This window comes from Eutrigla gurnardus, assembly GCF_963514095.1.
Source record: "Eutrigla gurnardus genome assembly, chromosome: 8".
Taxonomy (NCBI): Eukaryota; Metazoa; Chordata; class Actinopteri; order Perciformes; family Triglidae; genus Eutrigla; species Eutrigla gurnardus.
Genome location: NC_139922.1, coordinates 3,044,981 through 3,060,562, shown reverse-complemented (window position 1 = coordinate 3,060,562; position 15,582 = coordinate 3,044,981). Strand labels below are relative to the sequence as shown.

General features: G+C 45.0%; 1 protein-coding gene across 4 annotated transcripts in view; it reads left to right on the top strand.

Moving 5' to 3' along the window:
• Positions 1–452: 452 nt before the first annotated feature.
• tns2a (tensin 2a) overlaps positions 453–15,582 on the top strand; it is a 65,786-nt gene continuing 50,656 nt past the window's right edge. For 2 of the 4 annotated variants that reach the window (XM_084015357.1, XM_084015358.1), the window contains exon 1: positions 453–1,041. In XM_084015357.1, the coding sequence (XP_083871483.1) occupies positions 913–1,041 (129 nt within the window). In that variant the 5' untranslated portion in view covers positions 453–912. Of the gene's footprint in view, positions 1,042–10,193; positions 10,327–15,582 lie in introns of those variants that run through there. The other 2 variants (XM_084015356.1, XM_084015359.1) reach the window with 2 other exon arrangements.

Genomic DNA, 15,582 nt, shown 5'->3' with positions numbered 1-15,582 from the left:
GAGCAACGCTAATGGGTCTCACATGCAGCAATATTAAACAAATCTACTGCTTGATCAGTATCCAGTCATCCAAACAAATGACGAGGATAACTCTGACATTCCTCATACAGCTCCATCCTACGTTACGTGTTAGGTATATGGAGTCTGGTGAAAGAGACCTTGTTTCACGCTAGCAAACAAACACGCTGTTGCATTGTCAACAAGGGGAGGCTCAGTCCAGTCTGAATCACCCCAACAGCTGCCCTCACTGTGAGCTTTTTCTTGGTTGTTTCCTCAACAATACCAACAATGTGTTGCCCTGGCTAAAAGGAGAGACTGCCTGTATCTGCGAGCAGGAAACCGCCGAGGAGGAGAGGTGGGTGGGGGTAAGAACAGAGAGGTAATTGTATATGTAAGAGTGAGGCAACCCTAGCAGAGAGGTGGAAGCAGGAGGAAAGGGAGAGAGGAGGAAGAGGAGAGACGGGTTCTTGGCGATGGGGAGGACTGGGAGAGAGGAAGAGGAGAGAGAACGGTGAAGACAGAAAGAAGAAATAATGGAGAGAGTCACGGAATCCAGAGTCCAGGGAACGAGGATGTAGTAGGTTTGATCGACTGACAAAAGAAAAAGAAAAGTAGGGAGCTTAAGTGTGCCTACGAAAGTTTCTAATAGAGTGTGTGAAACAAAGAGCAGCGAGAGGGGGTTTTAGAGAAAAGAGGGGGGCAGCGAGAGCGTGCAGAGTGTATCCTTCCCTCTGTCCCTGGAGCAGGGCTGAACGAGAGCCAGGAAAAGGGGAAGGACCTCCCTGTCCTACTCTCCAGCTGACAAAAACAGCTGCCCAGGAGCCCGGCCGGAGCCTGGCTAGAGGACGGAGGGGAGAAGAGAGAGAGAGGAGGAGGGGAAAGGGTCCAGAGTCCAGGACCCCGTCCATCTATATGGGTTGTATCCTGAGTTCGGACTGGTGTGGGGAGGAAGAGGTGCAACCGGTGCCGGTGGTCAGAAACCCGTCTGTGAAGAGAAGGAGTCTGGAGCGGAGTGAGAGCGGCAGGATGAGGCTGACAAAGGTCAGTGTGTGCAGCGTTCACATGAGTGTGTGATAGCATCATAGATCAGCATGTTCACTATAATTGGGCACGTGTTGTAGTCAGGGTATTGAACCTCACATGTCACATTTGTGCAGTTTCTTGGCTCAGTGAGTTATGTACTGATCAAATAAAACAGATGTTGGTTTCTTTTGGTCATCATTTGTTATTTTTGTATTGTACCTTTATTTAACCAGAGAAGAATCACATTGAGATAGATATCTTTTACAAGTGAGCAACACACAATTAACATTGTTGTGTCATCTAGTGTACAATGACTGTCATGTCAGAACAACATTTTATATTTCTATCTGTATTATAGGCATGATGTCTTTCACAGAGCCCTTTATTTCTCTGATGTTTTCCACATAAATAACATGAATAGTTTGATTTAAGAGGAACTCAGATTTTACACATCAGGTTGGGGAGTACTATTGCATAATGTGGAAGATGAAGCCTTTTGTGGCCCCAGAGGAATGTTGGCATTGTACATTTCTGCAGACTAAGGATACACTGGATGTGGACGTTTTTTGCAATCCGTTGAGCAGGTGTCGTAGTATATCAAGCGAGGGTTATTGAAAGTCACGTGGTATGATAGTGACATGATATACTAATGAGGAGAAAGTCTGCTGAGGGTGCGTGGAAGGGCTGGGGAGCAAATCAAACCCACACAGGACTTTCACCCAGAGGCCCGTCGTTAGTAGTAGGTTTGTTCCACAAAGGTAAGCGTGGTTGTTATTTATCCACGGTGGTTTACATTGTTACTGTTCTTAGATTACATTGGTACGTGATGACTTTCACACAAACTAGGATTGTCTTTTCCACCTTAACCAAGTAGTTTTGTTGCCTAAACCTAACCAATAGTTTTGCAATCCTACTGTATGTAGGAAGTGGATCACTGTGACTGTGGACTGACGTTTTAATGCCTTGAGTTTAGAATTTTGGCTGTCACCATCTTTTTTTTGTGTGTGACCAGAAGTGACAAGAGAGGGTGGAGCTAAGTACAACCTAACGCTGAATAATATAGTTTGAAGCGACTAGAAAGATGAAATGATATAATTCACTTTCATGAACTTCAAACAAACACACTTTAAAAGGGTTCCTTTTCTAAGAAATAAACAGACAATTCCCAGACCGGACAACGATCTGTCAATCAGAGAGTCCTATGGTCTGTTTGACTCTAAATGGGACAGGTTTGTACGAGAAGAACACCATGCTGTGTTGAAACAGACTGGAAACTAATGACGAATGACTTTAAGCTCATGTTTACGATGTTTACTGAGATAATAGGGTCATTTTCTCATAGACTTCCATGCAATCAGACTTATTTTTCCCAGAGTGATATCACATGAGTTAGTGCCGGATGGTTCCGAAGACTTTTGAAAATGAAAAGAAAGAAATGTATGGATATGAAGTGATCCTAAAGCATAATATACCTGAATCTCCAACCAAACTGTTGGCAAGCAAGTTGAATTGTGAGTAATGTAGGTGTCAAGTTTGGAACAAAATGATACCTGGTTCTGCTGCATCAATTTTGATACTCTGTCAGTGCTCTTTTAATCCACTTTTGCAAGTTGAAGTCAATCCATTGATATATAATAATGTTTTTTATTGAGAAAAACACCTTTTGAATTGCTACTTAAGCTCATCATGCAGATCTCCAAGAATAAAGGTCCTCGGGTCAAAGGTCAGCAAATGCATCATGAGCTTGCAGTTGAGCAACACACTGAACCCCAAATTGCCCCTAAAGGTTGAGCCGTCGGCATGTGAATGTGTGTGTGAATGGGTAAAGAGACTGGATGTAGTGTAAAGCTCCATAAGTGAAAGGAAAGTTCCAGGAGATACACTGCAACTCCCTTATTCTTTCATTTGAGCAAACATCTGCCAGTGATATTAATGTTTTATTAGTTGATGCTATATTTCTCATGGACGTTTAGGGCCTCTGAAGCTTGGAGAAGTATTATTCTTACAAGGAGCGTGTGTGTTTTGCTTGTTTTGCTTGGATTTAAAAGATGATGTGGTTTGTGATGGCATCTCTGAGGTCACATCTTTGCAGACACAATGGTCTGCTGTGATGGCCTCAGCACTGCTGCAGCATTACCATCAAGTAAACAGAGGCCCGCGTGCAGCTTGGAGTGATCGTCAACTGCTATGAGCCATCGACCAGTCATCCACCCGCTTACATCACACCAAATGACATAAAGACTGAGTCTCTGTGGCTCTCGTATCCAGATGTGGGACTTATCCAAATGTTTGCATGCACTTTTCTAAATGTGCACACGTGCTGTCTTCCATCTGGGCTTATTTTCAACGTGTGTGTGTGTGTGTGTGTGTGTGTGTGTGTGTGTGTGTGTGTGTGTGTGTGTGTGTGTGTGTGTGTGTGAGACCACAGTCCCAGTGGCTCCATATCACATGCTGAGCAGCGTGGGAATGTTGAGCCTGATGGACGACGTCATCCAGTGACCGACCCCCCTACGGGGGTGTGGGAACCAGTTAGATCCCACTGATCACCCTTGAGGTCCAATTTATTTATGCTCCATTATTTTTCCATTAACTTGTTGTTCCACTTATTTTTATCATTCCATGGTTGTTTTCCATGAACCTGACCACTATTGGCTTTCATATGTATCCTGTAATATTCCATACAAATTCATACCTGGCCAGACACATGCCAAGTACTTACTGGAAGGACTTGGCATCAGAAACGATGTTCCACATGCTTCTCTCAGTCTGATTACATAATGTCAGGAACAAGGGATGTTTTGACTTTTTTCCATTCATCCATCGTCGACCGCTTATCCTGTATTCAGGGTCGCGCTGGAGCCGATCCCAGCTGTCATTGGGCGAAGGCAGGGTTCACCTGGACAGGTAACCAGTCTATCACAGGGCCGACATGTAGAGACAGACAGGTAACCAGTCTATCACAGGGCTGACATGTAGAGACAGACAGGTAACCAGTCTATCACAGGGCTGACATGTAGAGACAGACAGGTAACCAGTCTATCACAGGGCTGCATGTAGAGACAGACAGGTAACCAGTCTATCACAGGGCTGCATGTAGAGACAGACAGGTAACCAGTCTATCACAGGGCCGACATGTAGAGACAGACAGGTAACCAGTCTATCACAGGGCCGACATGTAGAGACAGACAGGTAACCAGTCTATCACAGGGCCGACATGTAGAGACAGACAGGTAACCAGTCTATCACAGGGCCGACATGTAGAGACAGACAGGTGACCAGTCTATCACAGGGCTGACATGTAGAGACAGACAGGTAACCAGTCTATCACAGGGAGACATGTAGAGACAGACAGGTAACCAGTCTATCACAGGGAGACATGTAGAGACAGACAGGTAACCAGTCTATCACAGGGCCGACATGTAGAGACAGACAGGTAACCAGTCTATCACAGGGCTGACATGTAGACAGACAGGTAACCAGTCTATCACAGGGCTGACATGTAGAGACAGACAGGAAACCAGTCTATCACAGGGATGACATGTAGAGACAGACAGGTAACCAGTCTATCACAGGGAGACATGTAGAGACAGACAGGTAACCAGTCTATCACAGGGATGACATGTAGAGACAGACAGGTAACCAGTCTATCACAGGGATGACATGTAGAGACAGACAGGTAACCAGTATATCACAGGCCGACATGTAGAGACAGACAGGTAACCAGTCTATCACAGGGAGACATGTAGAGACAGACAGGTAACCAGTCTATCACAGGGCCGACATGTAGAGACAGACAGGTAACCAGTCTATCACAGGGAGACATGTAGAGACAGACAGGTAACCAGTCTATCACAGGGAGACATGTAGAGACAGACAGGTAACCAGTCTATCACAGGGAGACATGTAGAGACAGACAGGTAACCAGTCTATCACAGGGAGACATGTAGAGACAGACAGGTAACCAGTCTATCACAGGGAGACATGTAGAGACAGACAGGTAACCAGTCTATCACAGGGCTGACATGTAGAGACAGACAGGTAACCAGTCTATCACAGGGCCGACATGTAGAGACAGACAGGTAACCAGTCTATCACAGGGCTGACATGTAGAGACAGACAGGTAACCAGTCTATCACAGGGCTGACATGTAGAGACAGACAGGTAACCAGTCTATCACAGGGCTGACATGTAGAGACAGACAGGTAACCAGTCTATCACAGGGCTGACATAGACAGACAGGTAACCAGTCTATCACAGGGCTGACATGTAGAGACAGACAGGTAACCAGTCTATCACAGGGCTGACATGTAGAGACAGACAGGTAACCAGTCTATCACAGGGCTGACATGTAGAGACAGACAGGTAACCAGTCTATCACAGGGCTGACATAGACAGACAGGTAACCAGTCTATCACAGGGCCGACATGTAGAGACAGACAGGTAACCAGTCTATCACAGGTAGACATGTAGAGACAGACAGGTAACCAGTCTATCACAGGGAGACATGTAGAGACAGACAGGTCCATCCTGCAGGTCTTTGGACTGTGGGAGGAAGCCGAAGAACCTGGAGAGAACATTCAAACTCCAAACAGAAGTTACCCGAACCCAGGAATCGAACCCGTGATCCTCTCGGCGACAGTGTTGACTTTTTTCATCTGCATTGATTTCATTTACATTTGGAGACATTTGCAGTATAATACATGTTTCTGCACCTTTTCCATAAGGATGTCGTGGTGTTTGGCTCTGACTGACGTGTCTATTGGATGGGTTGCCACTAAATTTGGATGAGACATTCATGGACGTAACGTAATACTACTCTGCTCCTACCTCTTCAGGAAGTGATGTGGCTCATAAGACTGCCCAGCGTACTGTGTATCGTGCTCCTGATCTAGACATGTAGGTTCATTCTACTCTTTCAACCTGCTGTTTGGACCACTGAGAACACATTGAAACCCTCAGTTCTGGAGTGTTTTTGGGGAGTGTTGTTGACTCTAGAAATACATACTGTCACAACCTGGCGTCGTGCCAGTGGTTTTATATGTATTTGTTGCTCATGAGAAATTACAGGGAAGCTTGACAAAGTTTAGATTGGCCATGACCAACACTAAGGCCTTGAGCCACAGGCATTCACTACAGATACACCCAACACAGGAAGGAACACTGACCGGCTCGGGTCAACAACATCCAGAATAAAACAGAGTGGTAAATGATAAAAAATAGTAAGTCATTCTCACGCTCATTGGAAAAAGATGAATTCCTATGTAAACTCCAGACTCAGAGGGTGGCTGACTAGATTCCTGCTAGTTGAAAACAACAATCGGTGCCAAACTGAGCAGGATTTGCGGAATGCTTTTTGTTGAGTGTCACAGGCATGCAGATGAAAGCTGATCAAGGAAAGCAGGAAAGACATAAACCATTTCCTGCCCCTCACCCCCCCAAAAAAACTAATCCCAGCACCACCCTTAAAAGAAACACTGCTTTTTTTTTTCTTCTTTTCCCATCTTTTTTCTCTTTTTTTTAAGGTCTTTGGGGCGGACATGACTTTTATTGAACTCAACGGCAGAATAAATGCCGACATATTTCGGACTGTGTCGTCAGTATCTCACCCAGCCTTCTCTCTCTGTTGCTCCTTCAACAGCTGCACCTTATCAGGCTTTGGCGTAGTGCTGGCCTACACAATCCTTCATCAAGCTACACAGCCCCCCTTTTCTAGCCTCCTCTTCCCCTCATTTCCTCTTGGCCCGGGTTCCCACTCTGTCCCCCTCTTTTCTCATTTGCCTCCGAGCATGATTCAAGTCCTTCCACTTCCTCAAGACTCGGACTAAATTGTCTGTTCTCAATGGACTATCAAAAAAACACACCTGGCATCCATGCAATAATCAAACACCTAGTTTATGCTGTCCACTGTGGACTTTTAATTTCTGCAAAAGCGTCTCCCTCTTTCCTCATATCCATCTCTGTCTTTCTTTAAACAAGACCCTCCCCCACTTTACCACCAAGTTAACCCCCCATTCCAATCCTGAGCACTACTTTTTTGTCTCTCACGGTCCCTCAGTATTCTTTTAGTCTTGATTGTGGCCGCCCCATCCTTCCCTATTAGCTTTTTCACCTTACTACTCTCGTCTCTACCTTCTATCCATGCCCCCCCACCCCCACCCCACCCTGCCACAATCCAAAAGCAAGGGAGCTGAAAATTCCACGAACAATTAAAGTTCCCAAGACCTCCTAATCCATCAGTCCTCCTTTTTTTTCTGTCATGAGCCGGAAATTCTTGGGTTATGAGCGAAAAGGAATTGACTGCATTACTGCACGTGTTGTTTGGGGGAGGGGATGACTGAATCTTTCACTCTGAATCCCAGGGATGTATCATACTGTACCCACACATATGAAAGTCACTTAGAGATTGAGGCAGCAGACAGAAATAACGCTCTATGGGCCTGGACCTCTATGCACACACGTGCAGACATGTAGTGCAATCAACCATACAACCATACGCATGTACAGATAGTCTTGCAAAGAATCAAAGATATATATCACCATGTTTTGTTTCCGTTATAGTGCTCAGACGGTTTCACCTTTAAAAGAATATTAAGATGTTGTCTTCATGTTTTCAGTCTCATTTCAAACTTCGACATTCACAGTATCAAAGAGCTAATTGTCAATGAAATGGGGAAGGATATGAACACAGTCCTGAGACTCATGAGCTACAGAGAAGTTATGCATGTGATTGATATGATGATGGTGCATCTCTCCCATTTCACCACTAGCTGCTGCTACTAACACACTCAGCAGCGTTTATCAAGGCACATCTGTTTGTGTGTCTGTCACATATGTTAGCAGGTTATGTGGGCAGATTGTGGAGTAGATCAGGTCAAATACCACCAAGTATTTGGTGGTATTTTTCCATGATCACTTCATAGGAAAACATCAAATCTAGATTTACATGAACAGATTACATAAAGAATGAGCTGACAATGTTGATATGCCAATCCAGTAATCTGTTGGTCATGATGGTCTCTACATGTCAGCCCTGTGATACACTGGTTACCTGTCTGTCTCTACATGTCAGCCCTGTGATACACTGGTTACCTGTCTCAATCAATCAATCAATCAATCAATCAAACACTTTATTTGTCTCCAAGGGGCAATTTAAAAAGGCATAAAGAGCAGCATTAGGACAAACAGGACATCAGACAACATAAAAACATTCACAAAGTGCTTCAGTTAAAAAATTCTAGCAGCTGTCAATTTCAAAGTGCTATGTGCATTCAGTCTGACGGGGGCTGGGCAAAGTTGTTGAGACAGGGAGGGGTCATTGTTCATAAGTTGGACTGCTGTAGGAACAAAGGTGGCCCTCCTCCTTTGTGTCCTGCAGCGCGGACAACGCAGTCTGCGTCCCGATGGGAGCCACTCGAACACAGGATGTAATGTGTGTGAGGAATCGTGTAGGATCCTGTGAGTGGTGCGGAGTGTTTGCTGGTCACAAAAGGCAGACAAAGCTCTAACAGGGTGTCCAATGATTTTAGAGCAGACTTTGGTGATGCTGAGTAAGCGTGTCCGGTCTGTCTGTCTCTACATGTCTCCCTGTGATAGACTGGTTACCTGTCTGTCTCTACATGTCAGCCCTGTGATACACTGGTTACCTGTCTGTCTCTACATGTCTCCCTGTGATAGACTGGTTACCTGTCTGTCTCTACATGTCTCCCTGTGATAGACTGGTTACCTGTCTGTCTCTACATGTCAGCCCTGTGATAGACTGGTTACCTGTCTGTCTCTACATGTCAGCCCTGTGATAGACTGGTTACCTGTCTGTCTCTACATGTATCCCTGTGATAGACTGGTTACCTGTCTGTCTCTACATGTCAGCCCTGTGATAGACTGGTTACCTGTCTATCTCTACATGTCAGCCCTGTGATAGACTGGTTACCTGTCTGTCTCTACATGTCAGCCCTGTGATAGACTGGTTACCTGTCTGTCTCTACATGTCAGCCCTGTGATAGACTGGTTACCTGTCTGTCTCTACATGTATCCCTGTGATAGACTGGTTACCTGTCTGTCTCTACATGTCAGCCCTGTGATAGACTGGTTACCTGTCTATCTCTACATGTCTCCCTGTGATAGACTGGTTACCTGTCTGTCTCTACATGTCTCCCTGTGATAGACTGGTTACCTGTCTATCTCTACATGTCAGCCCTGTGATAGACTGGTTACCTGTCTGTCTCTACATGTCAGCCCTGTGATAGACTGGTTACCTGTCTGTCTCTACATGTCTCCCTGTGATAGACTGGTTACCTGTCTGTCTCTACATGTCAGCCCTGTGATAGACTGGTTACCTGTCTGTCTCTACATGTCAGCCCTGTGATAGACTGGTTACCTGTCTGTCTCTACATGTCTCCCTGTGATAGACTGGTTACCTGTCTATCTCTACATGTCAGCCCTGTGATAGACTGGTTACCTGTCTGTCTCTACATGTCAGCCCTGTGATAGACTGGTTACCTGTCTGTCTCTACATGTCGGCCCTGTGATAGACTGGTAACCTTTCCAGGGTGCATAGGGCCCCCTCAGCCACTAGGGGGCCTCCAAGCTGCAAGTCTTTTTCTGCGATAGATGGGATGACTGACTTCGATGAAAATGCTGCATCTGTTGCATTTATTGACACAAAGGTGCCTCATTGTTTCTACCTGTTATTTTTATTTTCTGTAGGTTTAACATGCTTGGGTCAGCTTGAGATGTTTAATTTGAGAGAGGCTTTTTACAAATATAGGCTTAAAGTGTAACAGATTGAAGCATCTCCGCGGATCATCTTAAAGGTTTGGAATCCCCCCATCATAGTTTGACAAAATAGGGGGCCCCCAAAGAGAATTTTGCATAGGGGCTCCCCAAAGGCAAGAAACAGCTCTAGGTAAAGCACATTCTAGATACATCTGGATACAGCTGTGTGTGTGTGTGTGTGTGTGTGTGTGTGTGTGTGTGTGTGTGTGTGTGTGTGTGTGTGTGTGTGTGTGTGTGTGTGTGTGTGTGTGTGTGTTTTAAGGAATATTAAAGTTTTAACTCAGCCAATCCAGAAGGAATGTCCTTACGCCCCCCCCAGAAACTGGCCAATCAGTTGGTGAAGTCGCAGTAATAGTACTCCACACATCCTTTGCGCTGCGTGTAGCTCCGCCCAGCAGCCCCTTGGACGGAGGGGGGCCGGAGCAAAGAAAACAAGTTATCTCAGTAGCAAACCATGTTATGGATGGTCCTGACTGAGAATGAGGGGCAGCGTGTAGACCAGGGGATATGATGAGCGGGAAAATGAACAAGGTAAGACCAGCTGTGTGCGGTTGACCCTCCCAGTCACCTCGGAGTCAGTATGAAGGATTGTGGATGTGTGTGGGGGCTTTTCATGTTCATGCTCTGCAGTTGCGCACTTGAATTTTGACCGTCTTTTATAATAGACACGCCACAACTTTAAACGCGCGTCTCGCCTATGTGCGCTGTTAGTGGGTTCTTTGAAATGACACCCAGATGTGTTGAGAGGTGACAAGCTCACATTTACACCGGCGTCGTCTATGTGGCTTTAGTTGTCATTCCGCTCTGAAACATGGAGCCTAAACGGGACTTGTTCTCTGAGAAGTTCCTCGATGCGTCGCACTTCATTAAACCGACATGTTAATAGCGTCATATGATGCATGAAGCGGTTCCTGCGCCGAGGCTCGTTAACGCCGCAAAGTCGCGTTTAGACGGGGAACGAGCGCGTTTCTCATTAGCGCGTGCAATGTTTTGATGCCATATGACGAGGACTTGTCCACGGTAAAATGTAAAAAAAAATAACGTTTTCCACGTTAAAAGCAACCAGTCTAAATTGTTTAAATTATTTGGAATAATCGTCTCCCAGTATATTCCCAGCTGTAGGCTAAATCTAGCAAACTATACTAAACATGTTGTAGTGCTATGGAGATGTATTACGTTTTCTTATCTAATGCAATAGGCCTATGTCAAAATATGTACCCAGGTAGTTGAGCTACAGTTATTTGGTCCAATGAGTTCCTTGTTATAGTGGCAGTCAGTAACATTTTCATCTATGTAATTGTCTTTTATGTTCCTATCTATCAAAGAGTGAGTTAAAACAATGGTGGTTGATCATGTGACCACTAATGAAAGTGCTTGTTGCTGCTTTGTCCAGAAATAGGATCTCCTGTCTGTGGTCACATTCCCACTAAACTCTAAATGAGTTTGATCTTTTTCCGTCAGTCAGCAGCGGTTGGTCTGCAGGTGGAGCTACTCACCGAAGTATGCAGCGTTTACTTGGAATGGGAAATCGGTAACTTCCAACTGCTGAGTCAGGCTCCCTCTAGTCTAAAGTGTTTGAAGGCATCACGCAGATGAGAGACAGTCCACACTGTTGGTGAGGGAGATGAGTCCCAGAGGCTCACCTGCAGTTCCATCTACCGCCACAGAGGCCGCTAGAAGCAACACATCTCAAATCTTACCGACTGCCACTTTTAAAAAAAGTTTGATGGTCCAAACACAGTGTATTTCCTTGGGTTGTTCCCTGTTGGCTCCCGAGCTGAGAGGCTGCACTTACACTGAGTTCAGATCTACAGTAGCAGCCATTCACTCTCACCTGGAAAATCCTGCAGCAACGAAAACAAATGGGTGTATATGATTTGAATTCTAGTCCTTCAGGAGTAGCAACGGGTTTCCTTTCAACAGAACGTCTGCGAGTCATGCGGCAACCTCTAGTTCTGAAAAGTGAAGCCAGTTATGAAGTGCCTTCAACTGTCATCTTCTCCGCTGGCCATCAAGGGGGGCGAATCCTTTCTGAGTGTAGTCACTTCTGGTTCTCAAAAAAACAAGATGGCGACAGTCGAAATGCCAGTAACTGATTACATCCGCTTCTGGTCCAAGGCTGCAGTCTGATCAGATGTGGTCCATCACTTAATCCCTGGGAAAGCCCTGGGTGATGACATCCATTTACAGAGGCCACTTCACAGTACATGGCTAATATGTTGGGGCAAAATAGATGCATTTTGCCAACAGTGGACATCAACGTCATTACACATTGACCAACAGGGGATTCCTGAGCCACTATGGGACTCCTTACGTCCCCTGTTGCTCACCACTATCCAGAGCCTGCAATGCTTGTTTAACATAGGAATACATAGATAAGTTGTACTTACACACATATTTGTTTTCTACATCACTTTTCAAGCTTGAGCACAAAATGCTTTAATCAAACAGCACATGTGTTTTCAAAAACGTATATCTCCTCAAAATGACTGGTTCAGTTATTGAAGATAATATATGGTGATGTGGAAATGGCTGTAAAATGATAAGGAATGTTCAATTGAGAAAAACTGTGTGGATATTAAGATTATTGGAGGTAAGATCTCATTGTTTCCTTTTTCATGTTCGGCCATGGTGGAGAAGCATAGGGAGCCTGCTCATGGGTAACTGTGTCATAAAACTACTCCATACAACCGTACACGATACCACGAAGGCAACAGCATGTTAACCTCTCATCAGCTGAGCCTAATAAGCCACCCAGCTGCAACAATAACCTGATGAACAGACATTTTTCAGCAGCTGCAGTATCTAGTGAGTCTCCACCACATCACTTCATTTAGCTGGGAAGGTGTCAGCTGTGTGTGTGCTGATAGAACCTGCCAGGGTTTCACCGATGTACTCCAACCTGATGTAATGTTAGCGAGTGGAGAGAGAGAGTGTAACATTACAGCTTTAATGTAGCAGGTCAGTGCAGAGCTTATTTGTGGTGAATGAATGCTACAACTCCTCAAGGTCCATGAGGAGACACTAGCTAACTTCCTGTGTTGTTGTCTGCCAGCTGATAATGAAGGTGAAGGGAGTTAGCCCCGACGTTAGCAACAACTGTGGCTGCTCCGGCTCAGGAACACTTAAGGTAGACTGATCTTTAAGGGCGACCAGCGCTATTCTCTTTTAAGTGACTAGCTGCTCCTCTAAGTATCTTAGCTTTTTTATCCTTTATATTTATTTTAACTGTGTAAAAGATGATCATTACTAATATCCCTACTGCAAAAATAGAGCAGGTATGAAGCATTTGAATGAGAGTTTTAGGGTTTTTTTCCACAAATAATTGCCCAATCAAAGGCATTCATGCAGAGTTCCTGGTGGATTACTTTGTGATGTGAACACTGTATTTGTACTGTTGCCGGTTAAGGGAAGTGCATCATGGCTGCACACTGACCTCAGCTCAGGAACAGGCGGTCTCTGTTCCATCCGCTGCCTGTCCCACCCTGTCAGACACATGCATGCACATTCACATACAAACGCCACGCATTTATTAACACGTGCTGGCCCTGATGCCAACAAGTGAGGCGGGAACCCGGATACCCAGACCCATGTGAGAGACTCTAAATGGAGGGTGGGATTTAAGTACACACACATTCTCACACATTGGTACACCTTTCTATACAAGGCACTTCTTGGACTGCTGCCACCCTACCTATGTGTTTGAATTGGAAAAGGCAAAATGCATTGCGCTCCCAGGACTTATTTACGCTCTCTGTCCCAAATGCTGACAGAAATGGGGAAAAGAGCTTTTCGGTTTTCTGCTCCCTCAGCCTGGAACTTATTGCAGAATACTCATCAAGGAGCTTGTTTTCATTAACAGCTTTCAAATCAAGACTTAGAAGCAGATTCCATCAAATGTTTTAACTGAATAGGCTCGATAACCGGCTCACAGAAAGTTCCTTCATTGATTGTTCTTTGAATGTAAATCTTAGTGTTTTAAATGGTGTTTGTACTTTGTAAACGTGTATTTGCTGCTGACTGTTTTGGCTGGGTCGCCCTTGAAAAAGAGGTTTCTAATCTCAATGGGACAAACCTGGTTAAATAAAGGTTAAATAAAGGACAGAAGAAATGATCCCGCTGAATTGAATGTCTGTGTGAGATGTAGTGCATTAAACATCCTGTAATAAGTAGACATTATAAGCTTTTGGCTTGTTGTCCTTCAAGAACCTCAGAATGTCCCCTCTTATTGTGTAGACTAGCTGTGATTGTCAATGAGAGAACCTGCTTTGCACTGCACACATTTGCAAACCATGACTCGATCAGTTCATTATATGTCCCTGCATGCATTTCTGTAGCACTTATCTAGACCCTCAAGGAGCTTAACACTACGGGCCCTAGTTTCGTGGCGCAGCGCAGGGCGGCGGAGCCGGCGTAATGCAAGTTTCGACCCGCGCAGCCTTGCGCACGGTCAGTTTGGCAGTTTGGTGGATCGCCTGCACTAGGGCTGAACGATATATCGTTATCGTATCGTTATCTAGATATGAACATTCAAGATATTAATATCGAAAAAGCAACGATATAAACGATATAGATTTCCCCCGCGCTCGCCCTGCATGTACAGCTCTGGCAGTCACAATAAGCATAATTTTTACGATTGCCCTTGAATGCACCGCTACGGCCAGCCAACCACAAACCTTATTTCATGCTTGCTGTGGATCGACAGCTAAAGCCAACCAATGACGAACATACGAGGGCGGGACTCCCGCCGCGGGAGTGAGGGAGACGAGACGCAGACACACAACATACGCAGCGGGGAAATCAAAAAGAAAGAAAGAAAAGTGAGACGAGTGCGGAAGATAATGCGGCCGGTGCGATGATGTCAACCAGAGCGAGGTGTTGTGCAGGTCGTGTTTGGCGAAAATTGTAGCGTAATGACAGAACCCCATGTTGACGGGGATGGTGGTCCATGAATCCCCGTCACAGCAGAGAACCTTCGCTGCAGGACTGTTATAGAACTGTAGAACCTCCACATTCTGGACCTCGTGGTGTTCAACTTGCTGTACCTGGTATTAGAGAAAGGGAGTCAGCCCTATTCAAATGTTCATATTACCGTACACAGCTCATTCCATATGACATGGCATCAACACACTAAATCTCCAACAGGCATTTTGTTGTGAAACAAAACAATGTAACTGTATTAGTTCTAAGTGTATGACCTTAAACGATGAATACTATGAGCATACTGAACTGAGCCATCATCTTTTCTCTCGGCTGGTCTGTGATGTGGTGACTGTCGTCCAGGCCGACAACAAACGAGCTGCACATGAAAGAAAGATTCATGTATGAATACGATAACTGAGGTCTAACCATCATCTGAATCCAAAAACAAACCGTCAATCCATGTTTCACTGGTGTGGAACTGGATAACTTACCTCATAACTACAAAAAAGTAAGCTACATCACTACATTTGTAAAATGTCCAAATACAAGATGCATCAGATAAAAAACATCAATCCACATTAGCTCACACTTACAATGCACAAAGGCGAGGTAAGAGGTACGTTAGATGACATACAAGCCAACTTAATGCTACCTCCCTTTCAAAGCTAAGACTGATCAGTTCTAATATGAGTGACAATCAGAGAGTTCTTCTGATGAAATACAGTATGAGAGCTTCCCTTCAATTATTCTTTCACCGTGTCCTCACTAACCATCAACAGCTGAAGCTGAGGTCACAGGCCTGGAGTCAGTAATGTGCCACTCCCACACAATGCTCGTCGTTGTCTAAATATCACGTCTATTTTT